The 26,521-nt window shown below is 38.4% G+C and overlaps 1 protein-coding gene across 9 annotated transcripts in view; it reads right to left on the reverse strand.

The window, feature by feature from the left end:
- The window catches only part of nol4lb (nucleolar protein 4-like b), a 427,907-nt gene that overhangs the window by 252,058 nt on the left and 149,328 nt on the right, over positions 1-26,521 (reverse strand). For all 9 annotated transcript variants that reach the window (XM_043710520.1, XM_043710524.1, XM_043710522.1 and 6 more), the window contains 2 exons: positions 13,371-13,482; positions 13,153-13,262 (listed from right to left, as the gene is read on the reverse strand). In XM_043710520.1, coding sequence (XP_043566455.1) covers positions 13,153-13,262; positions 13,371-13,482 — 222 coding nt within the window. The remainder of the gene's footprint in view (positions 1-13,152; positions 13,263-13,370; positions 13,483-26,521) is intronic.

A 26,521-nucleotide genomic window follows, 5' to 3' on the forward strand; every position in this document is an offset into this window, starting at 1 on the left:
GGCTTCCAGCAACCACAACCATCTTCCCCTATTTTAAATATGGCTCCAGGCTTTGGAGAGCTTTCCTCCTTATTCCCACTAACTTCAATTTTACTCAGTCACTTTGCAGCAATACTTGGTTGAATGCTGCGTTGATTTCATTTGCAACCACTTTCAATTCAGCTTGAACCCCTTTGCCAACATCTTTCTATGTTGAGTCCTTCTGGTTCAAAGATAGGGATGTTACCACTGTGCCATAAGAACCTTAAAGTATGATTGCATGGTGATACTGCAGTTCAGTTGAGAGTTGTGAATAGTGGTTTTGCAACAGTGAGACCAATTAAACAGAAAGTGAGAGTTATTTCTATTCCAAAACACCACAGAGAAATGACAATAAGGGAAGGGAGTGAAATCCATGAGTATAATGCAAAATCAGCTTCAAAAGTATGACCTCCTCACCAAATAGATAAAGATATCCATCTAACACAGGATAAAGTTAAATCTACTTTGAAAGCAAAGAGACTCGTGACTAAAGAATAAATTACAACATTCACAGAGATGATTTGATTTCATTTTAACTTCAACCGGACTTAGCTAACGTACTGTACCAACTGTTCAAAGATGAAATAGCTTGGATGTGCCTCTAGACTGCCAAAAGGCATTTAAATGTGAAGAAAATACTGACTAACGATAGCACTCTGATCCCAAGAAATAACTGGTTTTAGTGTGAGATATCTCACCACTGGAGTTGTGTTTTTTCATTCACAGAATGAAAGCATCATAGGGTCACAGAGTCATAGAGATGTACATCACGAAAACAAACCCTAGTCCATGCCGATCAGATATCTCAACCTAATGTAGTCCCACTTGCCAGCACTTGGCCCATATCTCTCTAAAACCTTCCTATTCATATGCCCATCCAAATGCCTTTTAAATCTTGCAATTGTACCAGCCTTCACCACTTCCTCCGGCAGCTCATTCCAAACACGCACCACTCTTTGCATGGAAAAGTTGCCCCTTAGATCCCTTTTATATCTTTCCCCTCTCATCCTAAACCTATGCCTTCCAGTTCTGGACTCCCCAATCCCAGAGAACATACTTTGTCTATTTATATTATCCATGCCCCTTATGATTTTATAAAGCTCTATGAGGTCACATCATAGCCTTCGACGGTCCAGGGAAAACAGCCTATTCGAACTCTCCCCATAGCTCAAATCCTCCAACCCTGGTAACATCCTTGTAAATCTTTTCTGAACCCTTTCAAGTTTCACAACATCCTTCCAATAGGAAGGAGACCAGAATTGCATGCAGTATTCCAAAACTGGCTGAACGAACGTCGTACAGCCACAACATGACCTCCTAACTCCTATACTCAATGCTCTGACCAATAAAGGAAAGCATTGCAAACACCTTCTTCACTATCCTACCTACCTGCGAATCTACTTTCAAGGAGCTCTGAACTTGCACTCCAAGGTCCCTTCGTTAGGCAACGCTCCCTAAGACCTTACCATTAAGTGTATAAGTCCTGCTAAGAGATGCTTTCCAAAAATGCAGCACCTCATATTTATCTAAATTAAACTCCATCTGCCACTCCTCAGCTCATTGGCCCATTTGATCAAGATCCAACAGTAATCTGAAGTAAACTTCCTCGCTGTCCACTACACTTTCAATTTTGGTGTCATTGAAAACTTACTAACTATGTCTCCTATGTTCATATCCAAATCATTTATATAAATGATGAAAAGTAGTGGATCCAGCGCCGATCCTTGTGGCACACCACTGGTCACAGGCCTCCAGTCTGAAAAACAACCCTCCACCACCACCCTCTGTCTTCTACCTTTGATCCAGTTCTGTATCCAAATGGCTAGTTCTCCCCATATTCCATGAGATCTAACCTTGCTAACCAGTCTCCCATGGGGAACATTGTCAAATGCCTTACTGATAATAGATCACGTCCACCGCTCTGCCCTCGCCGATCCTCTTTGTTACTTTTTCAAAAAACTCAATCAGGTTCGTGAGACATGATTTCCCATGCACAAACCCATGTTTACAGCGAAAATTTAGAATGGTGTGTTGCCTCCCTGGTGCCAGGATCAAGGATATCTCAGAGAGAGTGCAGAATGTTCTCAAAGGGGAGAGGGACCAGCAGGAGGTCATTGTACACATTGGAACCTTAGACATAGGAAGGGAAAAGGATGAGATTCTGAAGGGACAATATAGAAAGTTAGGCAGGAATTTAAAAAGGAGGTCCTCGATAGTAGTAATATCTGGGTAACTCCTGGTGCTAGGAGCTAGTAAGGGTAGGAATAGGAGGATAGAGCAGATGAATGCATGGAGCTGGTGTATGGGAGAACAATTCACACTTTTGGATATTGGGATCTCTTCTGGGGTAGAAGTGACCTGAACAAGAAGGATGGATTGCACCTGAATTGGAAGTGGACCAATATACCTGCAGGGAGATTTGCGAGAGTTGCTCAGGAGGATTTAAACTATTTGGGGTGGTGGGCGTGGTGGGGATGGACCACGGGTCGGGTGCAGGGAAGTAATGAGGAAAGAGATCAATCCTAGACTGGTACAGTTGAGAAAAGAAGCGAGTCAAACAGTCAGGACAGACAGGAACAAAGTAGAAAACAAGGTAGGACTGACAAATTAAACTGCATTTACTTCAATGCAAGGGGCCTTACAGGGAAGACAGATGAACTCAGAGCCTGGTTAGGAACATGGGACTGGGATATCAAAGCAATTACAGAAACATGGCCCAGGGATGGATAGGACTGGCAGCTTAATGTCCCAGGATGCAAATGTTATGGGAGGGATAGAAAGGGAGGCAAGAGAGGAGGGGGAGCCGCATTTTTGATAAGAGATAGCATTACAGCTGTACTTAGGGAGGATATTCCCAGAAATGTATCCAGGGAAGTTATTTGGGTGGAAATGAGAAATAAGGAAGTAATGATCATCTTACTGGGATTGTATTATTGACCCCCGAATAGTCAGAGGGAAATTGAGAAACAAATTTGTAAGGAGATTTCTGTTATCTGTAAGAAAAATAGGGTGGTTATTAGAGGGAATTTTAACTTTCCAAACATAGACTGGGACTGCCATAGTGTTAAGGATTTAAATGGAGAGGAATTTGTTAAGTGTGTACAAGAAAATTTGCTGATTCAGTATGTGGATGTACCTACTAGAGAAGGTGCTAAACTTGACCTAGTCTTGGGAAATAAGGCAGGGCAGGTGACGGAGGTGTCAGTGGGGTGGCACTTTGGGGCCAGCGACCATAATTCAAGTAGTTTTAAAATAGTGATGGAAAAGGATAGAGCCGATCTAAAAGTTGAAGTTCTAAATTGTAGAAAGGCTAATTTTGACGGTTTTAGGCAAGAACTTTCAAAAGCTGATTGGGGGCAGATGTTCCCAGGTAAAGGGACGGCTGGAAAATGAGAAGCCTTCACAAATGAGATAACGAGAGTCTAGTGACAGTATATTCCTGTTCGGATGAAAGGAAAGGATGACAGGTGTAGGGAATGCTGGATAACTAGAGAAATTGAAGGTTTGGTTAAGAAAAAGAAGGAAGCATATGTCAAGTATAGACAGGAGAGATTGGGTGAATCCTTGGAAGACTATAAAGGCAGTAGGAGTACACTTAAGAGGGAAATCAGCAAGGGAAAAAGGGACATGAGATAGCTTTAGCATATAGGGTTAAGGAGTATCCAAAGGGTTTTTACAAATACATTAAGGACAAAAGGGTAACTAGGGAACGAATAGGGCCCCTCAAAGATCAACAAGACAGCCTTTGTGTGGAGCCGCAGGAGATACTAAATGAGTGTTTTGCATCAGTGTTTACTGTGGAGAATGATATGGAAGATATAGAATGTGGGGAAATAGGGTCATAGAGATGTACAGCATGAAACAGACCCTTCGGTCCAACCCGTCCATGCCAACCAGATATCCCAACCCAATCTAGTCCCACCTGCCAGCACCTGGCCCATATCCCTCCAAACCCTTCCTATTCATATACCCATCCAAATGCCTCTTAAATGTTGCAATACCACCCTCTGTGTGAGAAAGTTGCCCCTTAGGTCTCTTTTATATCTTTCCCCTCTCACCCTAAACCTATGCCCTCTAGTTCTGGATTCCCCTACCCCAGGGAAAAGACTTTGACTATTTATCCTATCCATGCCCCTCATAATTTTGTAAACCTCTATATGGTCACCCTTCAACCTCCAATGCTCCAGAGAAAACAGCCCCAGCCTGTTCGGCCTATAGCTCAAATCCCCCAACCCTGGCAATATCCTTGTAAATCTTTTCTGAACCCTTTCAAGTTTCACAACATCTTTCCGAGAGGAAAGAGACCAGAACTGCATGCAATATTCCAACAATGGCCTAACCAATGTCCTGTACAGCCACAACGTGACCTCCCAACCCCTGTACTCAATACTCTGACCAATAAAAAAAAGCACACCAAATACGTTCTTCACTATTCATCTACCTCCGACTCCACTTTCAAGGAGCTATGAACCTGCACTCCAAGGTCTCTTTGTTCAAAAACACTCCCTAGGACCTTACCATTAAGTGTATAAGTCCTGCTAAGCTTTGCTTTCCCAAAATGCAGCACCTTGCATTTATGTGACATCTTGAAAAATGTCCATATGACAGAGGAGGTGGTGCTGGAAGTCTTGAAATGCATAAAGGTGGATAAATCGCCAAGACCTGATCAGGTGTACCCTAGAACTCTGTGGGAAGCTAGGGAAGTGATTGCTGGGTCCCTTGCTGAGAAATTTGTATCATCGATAGTCACAGGTAAGGTGCCAGAAGACTGGACGTTGGTTAACACGGTACCACTATTTCAGAAAGGTGGTAACGACAATCTAGGGAACTATAGACTGGTGAGCCTGATGTCAGTGGTGGGCAAGTTTTTGGAGGGAATCCTGAAGGACAGGATTTACACAAATTTGGAAAGGCAAGGACTGATTAGGCTGAGCCAGCATTTATTGCCCATCCTTAATTGTTAAGAGTCAACCATATTGCTGTGGATCTGGAGTCTCATGTGAGCCAGACCAGGTAAGGATGACAGTTTTCTTCCCTAAAGGTCATTCTGACAATCAACAATGGTTTCATGGTCAATTAAGCTCTTAAGTCCAGAGTTTTTATTATTAAATTCAAATTCTACCATCAGCCATGGTGGGATTTGAATCCAGGTCCCTATAACATTACCTAGATCTCTGGACGAACAGTCCAACAGTGATACCACTAGGCAATCACCACTCCCCTATGTTATTCAAGATTGTAATGGAAGATTGTCTGGATTGAAAGACCTGTTGTTTCTGCTTCACATTCATCAATGAAGCCAGAGTGATGTCACTCACAAGGTGAGACAGAAACGTAATCATCACAGAACATAAAATCCCTACAGTATCGAAGCAGGCCATTTAGCCCACTAAGCTAAAACTGACCCTCTGAAGAGCATTCCACCCAGACCCAGCCCCCTTCCTATCTCTGTAACCCTGCATTCCCCAAGGCTAATCCAACCAACGTGTACATCCCTGAATACTACAGGCAATTTAGCATGGAAAAATCCAGAGGAAGTTCAAGCAGATATGGGGAGAATGTGCAAACTTCACACAGTCATCCAAAGGTGGAGTCAAACCTGGATTCCTGGTGCTGTGAGGTAGCAGTGCTAACCACTGAGCCACTGTGCCACATTCAGGTGGTATTACAAAATTCTTCAACTACCTGTATGATAGAAAATTCACTTTGTTAATTAACCACCAAGTCCTTAAATTCATATTTGGTTCAAAAACAGGCTACGATCTCACAGTAACATGACTTCAGAGGTGGATTTGATTTTAATGACTCCTTGGTACAATGTTAAAAATATGAAATTTAGTCAGTAGATCATTATAATGTGGATGCACTTGAGATTGATTCGTTCTTAGCTTGTAACCCGTACATTACTTTCCATATATAAATGACATGCCATTGTTTTCTAGAGAAATTAATTAAGAAGGTCCCAGGGATGTAGTGCTCAGTGAAATGCTCAATTATTTCATGAATAGATGGCCTGAACAGTGTGATGAGAAACAACAGCAATATCTCACACATAGTAATGAAGGGTGTTTATCAATGCTGTAACTGCTGGGGTTTATTTATAGTATTCCACCAAATTCTAGTGAAAGATTGTTGGGGAAACAACATCAAAAGCACACAGGGATTGTCTGTATGAAAGTGGTAGCAAGAAACTGATTTTGGTATCCAAAATTAGACAGAGATATTGAAGAATTATTGAAAAGTATGTCTCTAGAATGAGAAATAATGCATCCAAAGTTCATTGGTTCAACACAAGGAAATCATGCAAAGAAGTATTTGTTGATTTCTTTGAAATAGATGACAGAATTCCTTATTTTGGTGGATATGTACAGCAGGTGGATAAATGCTGAGTTTATACCACAAGTGAAAAAACTTTTGCAATTTTGAAAAGTTGGCTTCCTACTTGTGGGTTGCCAGAGATGATGGTGCCTGACAGTGATCCACTGTTTGTCAGAAATGTTGAAAATATTTCTAGGAATGAAGTCAGTCCCCATATAATCTAGCACGGAATGCTACAAGTATACAGATTCTGAAGACACGTTGCAAATGCGTTTGCAATGTATTAAGCTAAGTAATGATTCCTATGATCCACTTCAATAGGCTCAACATTTTTATGTTTCTTTCAAAATAACCCCACAATCTACAACAGGTTGCTCATGTTATGAGTTAGTGTTCAGAACTCCTCCAAAGGTTTCATTTGTTTAAGACTGTCATTAGTATCAAATCAGTAGAAAATCAACACAAAGTGAGTCATAATAAAACAAGACAGGACATTTGGAGCGATCACTGCTAATCAGGAGATCCTTGTGAAAGGTGGACAAGATGGAAAAGAGAAGTATGTGATTGCAGCTGGTGTAAAGAGACAAAACACACTAATATATCTACTGAAGACTGAAGGGAAATACTATTAGTGTCATGCAGATCATTTGCCTGAAAAGAAATCTAATCAATGGAAGCCATGGTAATCATTCTGTAATCCACATTTCTACTACAGTCAAGGGAAAGTTATAAGAAAATTGAAAGTTTGCCAGTGTCACAGAAATCACCAGTAAAGCATGTAAGTAAAGTCATCAAGTAAAAACAAAATACTATGGATGTTGAAAGTCTGAAACAAACATAGAAAATGCTGGAGAAACTCAGGAGGTCTGGCAGCATCTGTGGTGAGAAGAACAGAGTTAACCATTCAAACCTGGTATGACCCTTTTTCAGAAGCAAAATGGGTCAAACATGTCCTCTTTATCAAGCTTTTAAATTTCTGTCTGTGGGCCTCTGGCATCAACTCAGATGCATTCGGTACTGCAGTTTTTACTTTCACATAATCACACAAGTGCTCTGCTGAGATAAATCCAAAGACTTCCTTTCTAAAACAATTTATCGAAGCATAGCCCACTGTTCTTTACACAAATTCAGATTTGTGGTGAATTTCTTAAAGGACACAGTATATTCGCAGTCCATTCTCACTAAAATGAGGTAGTAGAAGTTGTTAATTAAATCAAAATTAAGAAAATTTCTCTTTGAGGAAGCCTCGTATCCCCTCATCACCTCAAGTTTGTGAAATCCGAACTAACGTTCCATTTTGACATGTTTCCTCTCTTGATAATTTCTCTCTAAGTTAATCTTGCTTAGTTTTACCCTTTTAATTCTGGCCAGTTGCAGTTGGGCACTGACAGATTTGATCCTTTCCTCCTCGAACTTCAAATACCTACCAAGACTTCAAGGATCCAGACCCTTTTAGCTCCCAATCACACATTAATCCCCACGAGCTCTACTACAGCCTGTGAATCATCTTTTTGCAACTATTCACAACTCGGAGTCAGAACTTTCCTTTCAGCAAAGGCTTGAGTTTCAAAGATATTCATGTCAATTTCCTAATTCAGTATAGCAACACCGAATGTGAAATCTTGTTTAAATTCTGAAAAATTTCTTGAACTTCAATCTCTGGGTTCATATCCCAGATCTAACCCCAATTTTTGTTACATTTCACACAGGATAAACCTATCGCGTAAATCAAAATATTCAAATTTACTGAATGACCTGCATATGTAGAAATTACCAACAGGGTTCTTTGTATTGTAAACTTTAACACAAATCAGCACCAGTACAAATCAAACATGAATAAACAGGCAAAATATATTTTAAATAGAAAGGTAGATTGGTATAATTGATTTGATTTATTTATTATCTTGTGTATTTTGTGACAAAATACACGTGAAAAATGTTGTGAAGTGTAGTCACTCTCTAGTGCCATCTTAAAATACAGAAAAATAAATCAAACCATAGAATATAAAGGCAGAAAAATAAGTGTTCATCTTTACAGTCCTCCTTATTAAATGCTCCACGATGGGCCATGGGCCTGGTAGCCAGGCACAAGCCCCCTTTTGCCATGATGATTTCATTGGAATGCAAGTTGTGTCTTCAGCACCATCTCACCTCCACTGATGCCATTGCCACTATGAGTCCTCGCTGGACCTTGCCAATGCAGACGCCACCAATGCCACCAGATACTGCTCCAGCCCAAACTCTCCTCCACCGACACAATGAGTTTGCTTCAGGTCTACCTCGCCAATGCCACCGGGTCCCATACTGGGCCCAGCCTCACCTCTGCCACCACTTCCATGAATCTGAGCTGGAGACAGATGCCACTAGGAATTCACACTCGCCTCCACCACAGCAGCCATGATTCAGCACTAGGACTGCCTCGTCGATATAAAAGCTGCCAGGATCTCAAACTCACCTCGTCCACAGTAATGAGTCCGTACAGGGCTCACTTACTGACCACAGTTGATGCTGTCGCCACGACCAAGTTCTTCAACAGAGAGGTAAATAAAATAAGATTAAACAAAGAAGAGGAGAAAAAAGAACAAAAGGAAAAGCAGACCGAGTGGGTGAGCTGTGGGCTCAGAAACCCTATTCCACTGCCATCTTACTGGGAGAGTTTTTGCTGGAACAAAGGTACATCACGTGAAACCCCCAACTACATTAGAATTAGAATATCCTTTGCAAGGTTTGTGAAGGTTTGTAGCTCAGGTTGAGATTTAGTGTGTAGGTTTGCTCACTGAGCTGTAGGTTTGATATCCAGATGTTTCGTTACCTGGCTAGATAACATCATCAGTGGCGACCTCCAAGTGAAGCGAAGCTGTTGTCTCCTGCTTTCTATTTATATCTTTCTCCTGGATGGGGTTCCTGGGTTTGTGGTGATGTCATTTCCTGTTCATTTTCTGAGGGGGCTTCCACACATGGTCTGACTGCCTGCGCCAGACCCCAGCCCAAAAACCATTCCTGCTTCGCTCCAAGCCTCCAGTGCACTCTGCACCAGCTCTCAGCTGCTCCAAGTTTTCTCTGCCACTCTCTTCCCTGTGCCAGCCTCTGCACGGGGACTAGCTTCTTCTTGTAGACCTCCGCTCCAGGACTCACTTCCCCTTGTCGGACTCAACTCCAGGATTTGCTCCTGCTACTTCCACAGAAATGGAGCTTTATGAGCTAAATAGTTTCCCTTTATGTTTTCTTTATTCATGCAGGGTAGGTAAGGGGTCCTTTGTTCACTTTTTCATTTACATGGACACAATTATCATCAGATAATATTTTTCAGGTTATTTCAATCCTTATATTGTAATGTTCCAAAGTTTTTTTTTAAACTAATAACAGTCATGTTCACTTTCTGGCCACTTCTAGGCAAACACACACATTTGCATTTCTGCGCTATTCATGAAGCTATCAAAGTTTTATTCGTTTTTTGCCAGTTGCACACTACTTTGAACAGACCATGTCTTCTTCTTGACCAAACACAAAAACATAGGAACATTCTGTGCTCCTCTTTCTGTCTCTGACTACTTTCTCATCAATGTCTGCATTTTGGATTGATAGCTTTCACCATTTCCTGCTTCCCCTGTCCTCTGCCCTAGCTTCTCTGCTTGTAGCTTTCTTTTCTGTATGCAGCTCCTGTTTATGTTTGCCAGACACATGGTTTTTGTATGTTAACTTTCTTTGGTTCTGCTTCCAGATCCAGGTTGCAAGGGCAAGTATTAATTATCCAAGAAAATTATAATTAATCCCTTTAAAATTGATACATACGCTTAAAGATCGTTCTCAAGAGTTCTTACAAATAATTACAGATTCCACAGACATTTTAAAGACATTCCAAATTTCCCTTACTGTACTGCATCTGTGGTCATTACAAGATATATTTGCTGAAATAAAAACAAAAGAAAATGCTGAAAATACTGAGCAGATCAAGCAACATCCGTAAAGAGAAACTGAACTAACATTTCAAATTAATGATTTTTCACCAAAACTGAAGACAGACAGAAACATAAGAGATGTTAAGTTAGTATAAGGTGGAAGAAAATAGAAGAAAAATACAAGTCTGTTTGGGTGGAGGTGCAGAAACATCAACTAATGAAAAACTTCATGATGTTACAGTCAGAGAATGGTAATGATATAGTAAAGAAATAAAAGTTGTATCCAGAATCTGTATATAGAAGCCATATAAAATACATGAATATAGCATGAAGGGATAAAGAAATAAATAAGCCAGAAGAAAACATAGAACAAGATGGAGGCAGATGTTGCAATATAAAGTTGTTGAACTCAATATTGAGCCCAGAAGGCTATAGAGTAATAAAAGATGAAACGATGTTTCTTGAATTTGCATTGAGTTTCATTGGTAACTGTTCCATTGTATACTTTAATAAGTTTGCTTGATAATTGGGTGCAAGTTAGTTTAGTTGGCTAGAAAGCTAGCACATGGATCTGATCAACACCCTTAACAGGGTTTGGTTTCCATTCTAGCTGAGATAAACTTGGATCTACCTTAATGCCATTTTCTAAACAAGCCCCATATCATTTACTGTTTTTAATATCTGTAAATCTATTGATCTCTATCTTTAATGTATTCAATTACTGAACTCAACAAAGTTCTCCAGAGTACTGAATTTCAAAAATTCGTAATCCTCTGAATGAAGAAATTTCTCCTCATCTCAGTCCTATTTAACGTGTGTTGTTGGCATCACTTTGCATCACAATACAGCCCTCCAACCAACTGAACTAACTGAACCATTGATACGTTTCCATAAACACAAAGGACATGAAATTGCAGAATGTAACAACTAAATACACCCAAAATAAATTAAAGTGATACATTAAGATAGAAGTGAATTTTTAATGACATAGATACATACAATATCTATAGTTTTAAACTTTAATTTCATAAGTGAGGAGAGTCTCCATTTTAAATTGAATTTATTAGAATTTAGTTATTATTAAATTTTAATAAATCTTTAGTTGTTTCTTTCTCTCATATCACTTGTTTTTAATTCTAGCTTTATTTCTGTTTCTTTTGCTTCCTAGACATGATTGTACATTGAACTCAATAATATAACTATCAAGCAGGGGGGTGTGGGATGGTCAGGATGAAAGAAAAGGGAGAAAGAAAATTGGCCAGGCAAGAGGTTATTAAGAGGATCAAGTTTTTGCGTGTGTTTGAGGCAGCACAAAAGCCCCTTCCAAAACAAAGTCAGCCCTGGTGTTAAATAATGATCAAGCAAAAGTTCCAATGTTAAGTGTACACATTGATCCTTTCCTATTATATCTGCAATGTGACAGGAAAATGCTGCTAAATGAGACAACTGAAAATAGGGACTTACTGTATATACAGGTATGTCATGTTGTTCCAAATGTTCTTTGTTATTTTATCAATTGAATTATGCCTTAACTTCCATAATAATAGCAAATATAGTGACTTTGTGTGCTGCTGAGGCCATAGGAATCACTAACTACTTTAGAAAAGATTGTAAAACTGTCTAAAAATTGCCAAGGTAATCATTATTGTACAATTATTTAATTTTGTTTGAAATTCTGGTTAAGTGACTTCAACTGACAGCATTGAGATGTGCATTGTATTTCACAACTTTTTCAAATACATTTCAAGCAGAAATTTGCCAAAATTATCAAGAAATAAGTGTAAACATTTCTATGAACTATTGAAATGTATATTGTTTTAAAATAAATGCACTAATTACAAATCTTAAACACAAGAGGGCAAGCTTGACTCAGACAGCTACCTGATTTTATATATAATAAATAACTTATCTCAAACTATACAATGTGAAAATGCAAAAATACCTTGTTATTCAGCTGCTATGAAACATGAACTTTATTAGATAAACATACAAATGTATTTTGTTTTTAATATTTCTTGCCTCTTCTATGACATAACTTATTTGCTCCTGGCTCAAAGCTCCTCTATATTTTCCTTTACCCCTTTGACCTGCTCCCAGGCCTCTGGGAATATTACATTTGAATTTGGGCAATAGTTGTATAGCAAGAACAAAACAAAAGAGGAAGAGCAGTCATCAGGCCATAAGATATAGGAGCAGAATTAGGCCATTCATATCATCAAGTCTGCTCCACCATTTGATCATGGCTGATATGTTTTTCAACATCATTCTCTGCCTTCTCCCTGGAACCTTGGATCCGCTTACTAATCAAGAATATATCTATCTCTGTCTTAAATACATTGAATCAGTTGGCATTCATATCCTTCTGTGACAATGAATTCCACACATTCACCACTCTCCAGCTGAATTAATTCTTCCTCATCGCTATTCTAAAGAGTCATCCCTTCACTCTGAGGCTGTGGTCTCAGTTCCTAGACTTTCCTACTAGTAGAAAAAATGTTTATGCATTTTTTTTTCATACTAATACAAGAAAGGCTTTCCAGTTTTCCATGTTTATTTTTAATACAATAGACTGGTAAATTAAATATTATTTATTTTTTAAAATCATCACAGAAATCAATAAAATGCTAAAACAGTAAAAGTGTAATTGTTTAGTCCTGTCTGTAAATATGTTATTCACTCAACAAAGAAAACATGAATGTAAACCATTTTGGCATACTTTCCATACAAAATTATGCAGGCACGTAGTTTTTAATTAGCCCAAAGAAACAATAGACGGTTCTTTGTGACAATATTTCAAATTTATCCAAGGTAATTATAAAACGTTGTATTAAATGGATGTTTTTCAATTAAACCATTTAAATTATTAGTATAACTAAAAGTAGTATGAATTGTCATCATTATTTGTCAAACTTACCAGGTGATGAGGTGTACTCATAAACTGGAGTTTCATCTGCTTCAAGTATGTGGCAGTAATGGGCATATTATAATCTATCACGCCAGCCAGTGAGGAAGGTCTTTCATTTTCTGAAAAATGTATAAAATAAACTGCATTATTATTTATCTTTTACACGTGGCAGAAAGAAAGTTAACTATTCCATTTAAAAAAATGTTCAATAAATATCCAGCATTTACCTTTTGAGTCCACACCATTCGGGTTTATGTGCATTCGTTTTTGACATTCTGTGCAGCTCATCAAAAACCTGGTCACTGCTTCTCTTGGGAGAAATGCATATGTCTCAGCAATCTGGTTTTGAGAAATGGAGAATATTTTAGTTAGAATGAACTACTATTTGATTTACAAAGGCAATCTGTAATTGAAGGCATAAAATAGTGCTGGACAGACAAGGAACCTTTCTTCATGCTTATTAAACACCTGTCATTTCAACACTAGGTCTGTGTAACCATTGGGTGTTAGTGTTTGTAGATTAAAATAAAATTGTTGCTGCAGTTAAAGATTTCACTGGTTGCTACAGAAACCAAATACATCTTGGAATGATTTAAACAATTTATTGCTACATCATATGATTTATTGTTCAGGTTCACTCGTGAAATCACTTTAAATGTAAGCAATTATAGCTGAGTTGCAGATATTCTTACATGATTATTGCAAGGTTTAAAATAATTTTGTTCATTGTTAGTAGAAACCTGGTTGAAAATATTGCTTTGTTGATGCCAATTCCAATAATGTTTGAGAACTGAAGCAGAATACTGAAAAAAAACAATGAAATGATAAATAATTTCAACTTCACAAAATATTATTAGTGAAAGTGATGTTTGTTGAAAGCAAAGTAATTGGCTACTTCAAATGCACGATCTGTACATTTTATATTTTATGTTTATCATATTTTCAAACAGCAATAATCATGGATAGGGTGAATAGCTAAGGTCCTTTTCCTAGTGTGGGGGAGACCAACACTAGAGGGTATACCTTTAAAGTGAGAGGGGAAAGATTTTAAAAGGACCTGAGGGGTAACTTCTTCACACAGAGGATTGTGTGTTAATGGAACGAGCTGCCAAAGGAAGTGGTGGAGGCAAGTACAATTACAACATTTAAAAGGCATCTAGGTGGACATATGATTATGAAGCGTTGAGAGAGATATGGGCCAAATGCTGGCAAATAGTACTAGGTCTGATTGGGATTTCTGGTTAGCATGGACAAGTTGGAACATTGTGTCTGTTTCTGTGCTATATGAGTCTATGACTATGAAGTTATGTGACAAAAACAAAAAGTGCTGGAGAAACTTAGCAGGTGTTCTACTGAAGGGTCACTGGACTCACAGTTGATGGGAATGGGTCTTGGTACAAATAAAGACATGGGCAGTAAAGATTTAGATGATTTTAAATTTATAGAAGCTAGCATGTGGAAGGTCAAGAGGGTAACAAAGGAATGGATAAGCAGCAGATAGCCTGTGGCAGGGGTGTGTCTAATGTTGTGCAGGTAAAAGTCTGCTGCTTAGTGATAGTGAGAGCTGGAGCTGATATCTAGGGAATGGAGTTTGCACCAAAGACAATTTCTTTCAATATTACATTGGAGGAGTTTTCTGTTCATCCAGGATTGGATGTCAGATGTAAAATACATTGAGCATTCTTCCTATTTATTGGCAATGATGGATTGGAGAGAGGTGGCGGTGAGGCAGAGCCAGGTTTTGTCAGTACACACTGTGAAACTGGTGGTCTATTTTTGGGTGATACCACCAAAGGATAGCATGTAGATCAGAAATATGAAAGCAGCAAAGATAGATCCTCAGGGGACACCAAAGGCAACTGATACGCAGGAGTGCAAAGAGAAACCACTGCACTTGATCCACTAACTTTGATCAAAAAGGTAACAATAGAACCAGGAGAGCAGTTCCACCCTGTTGAATGATATGGAACAGGCACGGAAGGAGAATAGTATGGTCAACAGTTTTAAATGTGGCAGGCAGGTGGAGAAGGTTAAGGAGAGACCATGTGGTCATACTATTTGATATTTATGACTTTCAGGAGCCCTTTAAAGAAATGTGGCAGGTGCAGTCAAAAATATGATCAGAGGGTTTCAAGTGTGAAGTTTCTAGAAAGATGGATTTACAGGAGATAATAAATTTAAGGATTTTGGAGATTAAAAAGGTTGGACATGGGAACGAGAGAGTGACATTTCATGGAGAGAACCATTAACAATATCAAAATAATTTTAACAAATAAATTATGTAGCAGAGTGGAACTCTGCCCTGATGCTCATCTGACAAATGGTGGCGAAGTTTCAATCCGTTTGTAGAGTTTGCGAATGACTTTTCCCCATTATTACTAGCACTGAACTCGATAATTCTAGCACAGCTATGCAGCATTTTATTGATTTTTACAACTGGAGAGTTATTCTCCTTAATTGGAACTCGCCTCCCACATAAAGAACTTGATTTGTGCTTTTGCAGCAGACTTATAAACCTGATTTCAACATTATAAACCAGTAATTGCAATGGCACGCGTAACATTTTGGTTTGCATCACGATAACAGCACATCGCCATTCCAAAATCTTCCCTGGATAAATTTGAGACCTTTTATATACAGTTTTTATTTCAACGATACATCAAGATATAATTAACATGCAAACCATTTAACAATTGAAAACCAAAATGTTTAACTTTGTTAAACAATTTGTCGTGAGCCAGATTTCCCGAGGAGTGGAGATCAGATGTAGATTGCCACTCCGTTCTTTTTTCATATAGCGAAAGAGCTCCCCATTTCTGACATAGGTTTCCGATCAGGGTTCCTCCAGAAATACAAATCCAGAGGTCCCTTATGGCGCCGAATACCAGTTGGAAGGTAAACCACTCTGCCTTTTTCACAGCAGCTATTTGCCATATTCTGAATCAAAGGGCCAGCATCATAGGACGGGGGAACGTGAATCGGGTCCTCCGTGATGGGTTTCGGTCCAACAGCAGAGGAAGAGAAAATCAGGGGAGGATAGCGAGCTCTAGGCAGGGAGGAGTTTGTTGTGTCCTGAGGGTACGGGGCGGGGGGGAGGTGTGGCGGTGGTAATCGTGTCTGGGGAATATAAAGGGTATAGAAGAAGTGTAGTGGGTCAGTTTAATACTCACTGAAGGGTTAGACAAGCTTTTTTAATCGTCTAACTTTTCCTAGGAGACTACTTACTTACCTGCAGCAGAATTCTCTGATTTTACATTGATTTTTTTCAAAGGGTTCTAGGCATCGGGAAATAGCCGAATAGAATCCTCAGTTTCCAAGGCAATTCCCTTGGAGTTTGCTGTGCTGGGGATTCCTCAGGGTCCCCTTGCCCAAGTGCACTTTTCTGCTAAAACGACTGTCTGATCACTGGAAAGTCTGGGCAATTATTTCTGGACATTTTTTTAAAAGACCACTTGATTTCCTTCATTGTTTCCCATGGCAAGCATTTCCTAATCTCTGTGTGGGGGAAATAAAGTTACAATGCATGAATAAGAATACAAACCGACCAGTGCAAAGCAATATTTTATGCACCACATGCTCTTCATAATAAGGGTCATTTAGCTGTATTTGCATAATGAAATACACTAAAATAGAATGTTTGAGTATGTAGAAAGAAAAATAGCCCTACATATGAAAACATTAAAGTTCTGTTTGTTTGCCCTCAGCAAATGAAAGATTCATTTAGATTCCAGTGTTTCAAAAGCAATTTATTTGGAGAATTCTAGTCCTGTCCAACATCAGACTTGGCATCAATCATAAATCTCCTGTGTTTAAAATGACAAAGCATAATCAAAGCCTTGTAACCATGTAAATAATTTACACGTGGAGACAAAAATCCTAAACATTGAAAGGCTTACAATGACCAGCTGATTTGAAAAATTAGATACCAACAATTAGACTTTACATCTCTAGAAAAATTCAGCAGGTCTGGCATCTGTGGAGAGAAAGCAGAGTTGACGTTTTGGATCCAGTGACCCTTCTTTAGAACTGAGAACGCAGTCTAAAGAAAGGATTACTATACCCACAACATTAACTCTGCTTTCTCTCCACAGACTGCTCAGAGAACAGTTAATCTTTTAGGTGAGTTTTAAATATTATAGGGCTCTGGAACAGCTTTGCTTGACACTGATCTTCCATTCAGAACAAATGCAGTCGTTGTCATCTTGAAATCAACTACTTTAAGCCATATACATGCTGATAATCTTCAAAGGTTATGCTTTTGTTTTACTGATATTTAAACAAGTTCTCATTTGTTAAGTTCAGAACCAAATGATTAATAAAGATGAATGCTAAATAGCATTGTTACTTGCAGTGATAGATATTGATTAAATGCTGTTTCAACATTTTATATAGGATCCAATTATTTCAACGTTTGTATTAACGTTGCAGTTGTGAGAAAGCGTCATCAGACCCGAAACATTAACTCTGTGATTTCTCTTCACAGATGCTGCCAGATCTCCTGGGTTTTTCCAGCAACTTCTGTTTTTGTTTCTGGTTTACAGTATCCACAGTTCTTTGTTTTTATTTCAATGTTAGTGTTCATTATATTTACAGAAATCTTGAGTTTGAAGAAAATGTACTGCAAAAAGATAGATTCTTTTTATTGTCAATTTATATAAAAACCTGAAAGTTAAATACGAGCTCTGATTGTTATATCAAGAAACTGAATCATCATAAGTTGATGTGTAAAAACTGACTTATTTGTTTCTTTCATTGTACAAATAACCTCAAGGGTAGTTAGGGATGGGCAACAATTATTGGCCTTTCCGAAGACATCTCCATCCCATGACAGGATTTTAAAAAATAATAAAATTAATACTTTGATTAACCACATAATTTGTAAGAAAGCAGATATTTTAATATAAAAATGCATAGCTTTAACCTATTTGCATATAGATGTTAGAGATTTCTGATGCACCAATAATTTATAATCCAAGTTGAGAATCTTCTTTTAATATTATAGTTATCACATCAATTAAGAAGTAAGAAAATCAGATTAACACTCAGATTATCAAGTTATAATAATGTGTGGAAAATATTGAAGAACTCTGACTTATACTCTGCTGCTATTAGGAAGTCTGAAAGAAGTTTCTCAAGTGTTAGGTCAACCTATTCTAACCACACTTATTTTCATAACTAAATCTGCAAACTGTATAAGGGTCATAACAGTGCACCCTCCCAGAAGCAACCATTAATTTTCAAGAAAACAAATTTTACATTAATGCATCTGTACTTAACAGGTTTGCAATGGTAATACAAATGCAAGTGGAGAATGTTATCAATGTACTTTACATTTTCCTTTTTCACAGATCACGAGGAACTATGTAGTCAGCAACATGCATCTGAAAAGCAATAATTATTCCCTTTTGAGGCAAGTATTGTTACAGATATAGACAAAAATATATAGTGATATAGATATGAAAGCATACAGTGAAACACAGGATAATGACGCAGGGCCCGCAAAAGTTGGATGTGCAAGTGATGAGTTGATGCAAAGAACAATGCGACTGCTTTGCTGCCAGCTTCATAAAGGACTATTTTGTAACAGGATATAGATTCTTGTGGACCTCTTTTCCAACCCAGAATTTATACTATATGCATTGATGTAGTGAGATGTTTATTGCAGTGTACCTTTTTTTCTGTAAGGCGTATAACAAGAGAAGCTTAGCACATTTTACTCTGTTATAAGTGTTATATAAAAAAGCAAAGTTTGTGCTCCATGCAATAGAATATATGATTGTTCTGTTTACAGTGTGGTTTAGTGTGATTCAAATGTGTTTCGTGTCGCTGCAACCTTTTAATTTCAGAACTGATTGAAATATTGGCATAGTGGAAAAAGAAAGGAGCAATGTTTCACACTGTTTCTACTGCTCCACAGCTCTTGACAGCCTTCAGTATATGGACCAAACTGCACACATTGTTGCAAAGTTGGGTGGAATAATTGTGAATTGGCAAGAAGGAAATTAGAGTGTGGTGTTTGTAAAATTGTAAAATGCTGGCGGGGGGGGGGGGAGAGGGGGGTTGGCATGGCAGCAGCATGGCATGGTCCCGTTAAAAGATTGTGTTATTTCAGGGCTTAAAGATTTAAAATTTCAGTGAGCAGCAGCAGCAGCTGGACCATTTTCAGGTGCACAGAGAGCACCCAAATTAAAACATTTGTATTGAAAGACCATTCAGTTAGCAAGCCAAGTAGCATTTTTACCAAGATAATAGTCTTTTGAATTTAGCCAATCAATGTGAATCAGGCCCCATAGATTCCAAACACCTTTAAATTTAAATCTGATGGTTTTAACAACATAGGACCAATGCTACTATAAGAAATTGATTTGTCATCAAAGGTATAAAAAAAGGAGACAGTTGGTCAAAGATTCCAGTGCCATTCAGAGTTAACAGCTCTCAGCTGTCAAGAGAGAAATTGACTCTTACAGTCATTTAAGTATTAGAGAAAGCATCATCCAAATAATGGTACCAACTATGAAGAAACGACGGAAAACTGCATTGCCGGCAGAAGAATCGGAGGAGGCACACTTGACAGAAAAACAATGGAAGAAGGCACAGAAAATTCCAGAAGACATGTAACCTGGCTATAATTTCAAGACTAAATTCTATTTTTCTTTTGTGTATGAGTGAGACTTGTAGTTATTGAAGCAACTTACCATTAGAATCTTGCTTAATTCAGGATTAGTTATTGGATGGAAGGGATTTATTCGGTGTGTTACTAGTTTAGTTCATTTCTTCACTGTCAGAGTTAGATAAATAAATTGTTATTTATTGATTTTAAAATGGGTGTCAGGGATTTATTTTATTTAATCACTAGAAGTTGCTGAGAAGCAGGTTACACCACTTTTTACATTCTTTTTATAGATTATAGGGCGAGGCGCTCCTCTTTGGGTGTTTTGATTTTAGTTCTGAGTGTGGGTTCAACCTTTGCTTTATAACACCCATCAAATTCCTCCCTCCTAATCATCATGCTTATACTAGCATGATTAAAAGCAGTTTTGACATTCAACAAGACAGTTAGCAATTCAGGTTAATAAGCCCTCACCTGAATTGGAAAAGGTCTCAACCTCTAACTATTCCATTTCTCTTCTATCTAGTCTCCCTCAACTTGAGGTCATGCAAAATTTTGCTTAACTTGCCTTAACCATGTCTTAACTTGCAAGAAACCCCATTCTCCTAACAACGCATGCTTGCTGACCTCCACTGACTCCTTGTTAAGCAACACCTTGACTTTAAAATTCTCACGTTGACTTTAAAATTCCTGACTGACCATGCTTCTCTCTATCTCTGTAATCTTCACCAAGCCCAATATGCTCTGAGATATCCATGATTCTTTCATTCTAATCTCATGTCTGTTTGATTTTTATAATTATTCCACCAATGGTGGCCTTCCCTTCAATTGCCTCCATCTTTCCATCCACCTTTCTACTTCAATTTTCTCCTGTAAGATATTCCTCAGATCTACTTTTTTTAACCAAGCTTTTGAACCTTTGTCATGGTACATCCTTATATAGCACAGGGTTATCCTTTGGTTAAAATGTTCTTCTGAAATGCTTTGGATTTTTGGAATATATTAGAGATGCTATATAAGAATAAATTGTTGTTCTTTTTTTCTAGTGCTGATGGTAGCAATCACCTGAAACTTTAAATATCTACTCTACACACGTATTGCCATATCTACTGACTGTGTACAATATTACTGTTTTTATGTCAAATTTCCAGCATTGATAGTACTTTGCTTTGAAGAATATCTGTTGAGGCTCATTAATGGTTTTCATGACTTTGATTTAAATGGATGTTGATGAAAACAAAAAGGGCAAAGCACCTGACCATCTCTAAACATCTATTAATTTCACTTAGGTGCTCATAAATTACAATCCTTCAAAACCAGCAGGTTAGAACTGGAGGAAATTTAAAGTAGATAGCCTGAATTATATTAGTTAATTAGAATTGGGAAGGAAAATAATTAAAAATTACAGTTGGTGAAATATAGATAATGACCAACATTTGGAGTCTGAACTGAAATATTTTAGGCATAATCCTGTGGCTGATCAGTCTCAGTGAGTCACACATATAATATTTATACAATTGTAAATGATGTACAGTAAATGAAATAGATGGAAAGAAAGATAAAACAAGAGATAAAAGATTGGAAACTTTATTTTCATTTTACTTAGATTACTTACAGTGTGGAAACAGGCCCTTCGGCCCAACAAGTCCACACCGACCCGCTGAAGCGCACCCACCCAGACCCATTCCCTACATTTACCCCTACACCTAACACTACGGGCAATTTAGCATGGCCAATTCACCTAACCTGCACATTTTTGGACTATGGGAGGAAACCAGAGCACCCCAGAGGAAACCCACACAGACAAAGGGAGAATGTGCAAACTCCACACAGTCAGTCGCCTGAGGCGGGAATTGAACCCAGGTCTCTGGCACTGTGAGGCAGCAGTGCTAACCACTGTGCCACCGTGCCACCCACAAATTTATTTTCTGTTAATAGCAGAGATTTAAACAAAATGAGATGTCAAGTAATGAGGCTTCACACTTGTAAAATTTAATTTTCAGTGCCATGGAAGTCCTTTGAAAGTAATTTATGACTTCAATGCTGACTAAAATTCCAATCACATTTGAATGAAGAAGATTTTCCAAGCTTATCTAGTGAGCGTATGTTGGATAAATATTGGAAATTCACACCACTATATGTATTTCAATTCCAAATCTTTCCCTGAGGTACCAGTATCGCAAAGCTTGTGGAGGAGCAGGTCAAATTGGACAACAGTTTTGCTGTGCATATGCAGACATCTGGCATTAATATATAACTTAATATATTTAATGATGACCATTGATAGGATTCAAGGAGAAAGTGAGGTCTGCAGATGCTGGAGATCAAAGTTGAAACTTTATTGCTGGAACAGCACAGCAGGTCAGGCAGCATCCAGGGAACAGGAGATTCGACGTTTCGGGCACAGGCCCTTCCTCAGGCCCTTTTCCTGAGGAAGGGCCTGTGCCCGAAACGTCGAATCTCCTGTTCCCTGGATGCTGCCTGACCTGCTGTGCTGTTCCAGCAATAAAGTTTCAACATTGATAGGATTCACCAGTATTCTTACTGGAACGCCTAGGCCGATGGCTTCAGTCTTATCTATACTTAACTGAAGGCAGTTTTGAATCATTCAATACTACATGTCAGACGAGCAATCTTACAACACAGGCCATATAAGGGTTAAGAGAGATGTTGGAGAGTGAGCATTTTGTTGCTTTTTTTAAAACAAAAGATAATGTTAACAGCAGTCATAATGTTAAGATACACTGCTCCTTATGTGAAAGAGGCACACAAAGATAGTGTAAAGTACAGCTCAATTAATACATTTTCAGTGCAATCAGATCAGAATTTATTTTTAAGTCTCAGCCCAGGACTTGTGCACAAAAATCAAGGCTGACATAATTGAACCATGAAACTAAGGCTCCATCTGCTCCTTCAGGTAGGTTTATAAATTCTTCTGCCATTATTACAAAGAAGACCTAGAGGAGTTTTGTGCAGCTAATATTTATCTCTCAATCAACATCCCAGAAACAGATATCCGGTCATTAAATGTATTGTTGCTATTTGCGATTCAAACATTTGCTGCCACATTTCATATTTAACCTATTCTATTATTCTTTCTTTCATGCATGGCCAGTGGTAATGTAGATACATATTATCAGAAACTTTTGTATTGAGGGATAATTGAAAATTTGGGCATAATTACTTCATGATGAAGTGCCAAGAAAGTTATTTTAGAATCTAAAACCAAAATACATGCTTAGTATTTGTTATGTTAATAGATTGCATTCTTTCTGATATTTTGATAAAAACTGTTAAAATACTTGCAGATTTTGCAACTAAGACTTTTATGAATTTTTCTTACTCCTAATTCAGAACATGCTTACTCCACTTGGAAATCAGATCCGTTGTTAGTTTAGTAAGGGGAATATTCAATTACAAACAAAAATACAAATTGCTCTGAAGGCTCTGGCAGCATCTGTGGAGAAAAATCAGAATTAATAATTGTGGATTCAGTGAACTTTCCTCAAAACACAAATATTCAACTATTTCTACTTAAGCTTAAACACGTGCTAATACATAGCTGCCAAAGTTCATGATACCATAATTTTTCATATTCATTATGTGGGAGTTGCCTCATTTCCTTTTCTTAATTTGATTCCAATAAGCAAATCATAGTGTCTCTTGTTCTACCATGATGAGTCTGATTTCATAACAACACAATATGGTTTGCCCCATTATTTCATAATTGTCTTTAAATATAAGATCTAGACAAGAGTCAGGTTTGGTTGGGCTATGACCGTTTCCAACAAGAGAAAATCTAAACATCTCCCTTTTGATGTTCAAATGCATTGCTGTTAATGAATCCTTCATCAAGAACATCTCGAGATTACCTTGGCCAGAAACTGAATTGGACCCAGCCATATGAATGCTGGTAGCTACAAAAGTTGGTGAGATGCTTCTCACTCTGCTACAAGCAATGTGTCTTTTGAATCCCCATAGCCTGTCCAGCAGCCACAAGCACAAGTCAACAATGTGATGGAATACCCTCAACTTGCCTATATGAATGTAACAAAATCCAAGTAGTATGACATCATCCAAGAAAAAGCATCTGGAGCCCCATGTTTATTGTTGGTGGTGGCTGTCCTGCTACCAGGCTGAAAGGCAAAAAAAAAACCCTGCTTTGGTGGTCAGTAGGACCCTAAGCTGCATCTTGTCAATCAATCAGAGGGCTGGCAACTTGGCAGACTCAACAGTATGACCAGAAAAGGGGCCCACTACTGACGCTGTGACTGGACAGTAAGCACAGAAGAATACACATGTGTCCTTATAACCAAATAAGTGTAGTCTTTAGGTAGTGGAGCCATTCAGAAAGGCCCCAGTGAGAGCTGAGAAAGATTGGTGAGAGCAAGTGGTACCTTTGGATAGTAGCAGCCATTGCTAGCCAGAGGACCATTCAGTGGGTTCAGGCTGCCTGTAAGATAGAAAGACAGAGCAGATGAATAGGTAGCTGGAGAAATGGTCCAGGAGAGAAAATGTTAGATTCCTGAAGTGTTAAGATCATTTCAGGGGTGTGGAGAAACTATACAAGTTGGCCGTGCCACATCTGAACAGGAACAAGAATAACATCGTTATAAGCACAGTGTCCTTGCAGCAGTATACAAATGATAGTTGCTGCAGAAGGCTGAGATGCGACATTGAAGTGTAGAAGCATCCTGTAGATAGATCAGAGATGTACCATGAGGGTTTTTAAAGGCTGGCGTGTCACTATCTATCGTCGTGGGTAGCCATAAGCATGTCCTGAGATATTGACCAAAACCAGTGGTCACAGTCTAAGGATTTGGGGTAAATCATTTGGGATGGAGATGAGAAATTTCTTCACCAGAGAGTGGTGAGATAGTGGAAATAAGCAGTTGAAGTCAGAACATTGTATGATTTCAAGAAGGAGTTGGATATAGCACTTGGGGCTGAAGGGATCAAAGGATAGCGGGGAAAAGCTGGAACAGACCGTTGAGTTGGATGATTAGCCACAATTTTAATTTAGTAGAGCAGGCTCGAGGACTGAATGACTACTCTGTTTCTATCTTCTACTTCTAAATAAGTGCCTTGTTTTCAACATGGAGCTTGTTCAGAGCAAGCAGTGAGCTGAGTCTGCCAGGCGCTCGCTCTGAATTATTTGTCAAGTTTTCCTGATATCTAGTTGTTTGGCAAGTTTGATAAGATGGGAGGTGGAGTGTTCATGAGCAAGTTTTGATGCTAACAAAGCGTTTAACAAATGTTATTCCCCATCAAACGGCATATTGCTGCTGCCAATGTGAATGTTACCATGACACTTGTGAAAGTCATAACAGGTATTACATGTTGCTCCCGATGTCAAAATGGACCTCACTGCATTTGTTGATCAATTTTGCCACACATCTCATTATAGCTCACATTGCTCAGACCCTATAAGTTTCTGCCTGGTCTTTTTTTGAGGCCTTTTTTTCAATTTTTAGACATTTCCTGCATTTTGTTGTGTTCCGGAAAAAGCAAATAAGTGAGCAATTGGGCAAAATGGCATATGGAAAGCTCTATGTGGTTAAGCAAATTTGTGAAAAACAAAGACGCAAACAGCAGCATTTTACTGAAAAAGATACCTTCCTTTGATTAAACTTGAAGTTTAATTTTGATTTACATTATTTTTCCAGGATAAATTAAATCTAGCTTCCTTCCAAATAGTAAAAACCCTCAAAGCTATCAATAGATTTTTTTTGTTCTAAGATTCTTACCTTTAAAACTTAATTAGGATATAATATTGCAGGTGTTTCAATTGTTGGCGCAATTACATCCACCTATCCCCAAAGTTTGATTGAAAGATCTGCATTAAATTCTTTTTTTTCCTAATCCAGCCAATGAATTGAAAGCTAGTGACTTATAATGAAACACTTAAATCTTGAACTAAATTGCCTGTCAGAACCTGAGACACACAGATGTTTATTTAGCCCATCATGTCCATGCCAGTCATAGAATTATACAGTACAGAAGATGCCTTTTCGTCCATTAGGTATTTATCACTAACAATCTAATACCTACACTAGTCCCACTTTCCCACACTAGCCTTGTTTTGATACTCCAGTGCTTATCCAAGTGTTTTCTAAAAGGCTGAGGTTTCCTGCCTCACTACCCTCCTGTCTTAGTGAAATCATTTTTCCTCAAATTGCATCTAAATTTCCTGTCTTTAAAATTATGTCCCTTAAATTGACCCTTCAGCTAAGGGGAATAGCTGTTTTCTATTTACTGTCTATGCCCCTCATTTAAACGCCTCAGCCTTCTCTGCTCCGGAGAAGAACAACCTGAGCTTACCCAGCCTCTCTCCAAAGCTGAAATGCTCCATTCCAGGCAACATCCAGGTGAATCTCCTTTGCAGCCCCTCCTGTGCAATTCACATCCTTTCTGTAATGTCAGAACTGCTCACAGTACTCCAGCTGTGGCTTAAGCAAAGTCTGTACAGCTCCAGCATGACCTCCCTGCTTTTATAATTAGTGCCACATCTGAGAAAGGGAAGCATTCTGTATTCCTTTTTAACTACTCAATTAATCTGTCCTGCACCTTTAGGGATCTGTGGACAAGCGTTCCAACACCCCTTGTTCCTCTGAATTTCCTAATGTCTTGTCATTCATTGAATCAACAAAAATCTGACAAGATGAATCCCATTTTTTAGCAGTGCAAACTAATATCAAAATACTGATTACATATTGTGAGAGATTCTGACTCAACTACCCTTTCAGGCAGTGAGTTCTAGTCTCTCAC

This window comes from Chiloscyllium plagiosum, chromosome 20 (genome assembly GCF_004010195.1).
Source record: "Chiloscyllium plagiosum isolate BGI_BamShark_2017 chromosome 20, ASM401019v2, whole genome shotgun sequence".
In the NCBI taxonomy this organism is placed as follows: Eukaryota; Metazoa; Chordata; class Chondrichthyes; order Orectolobiformes; family Hemiscylliidae; genus Chiloscyllium; species Chiloscyllium plagiosum.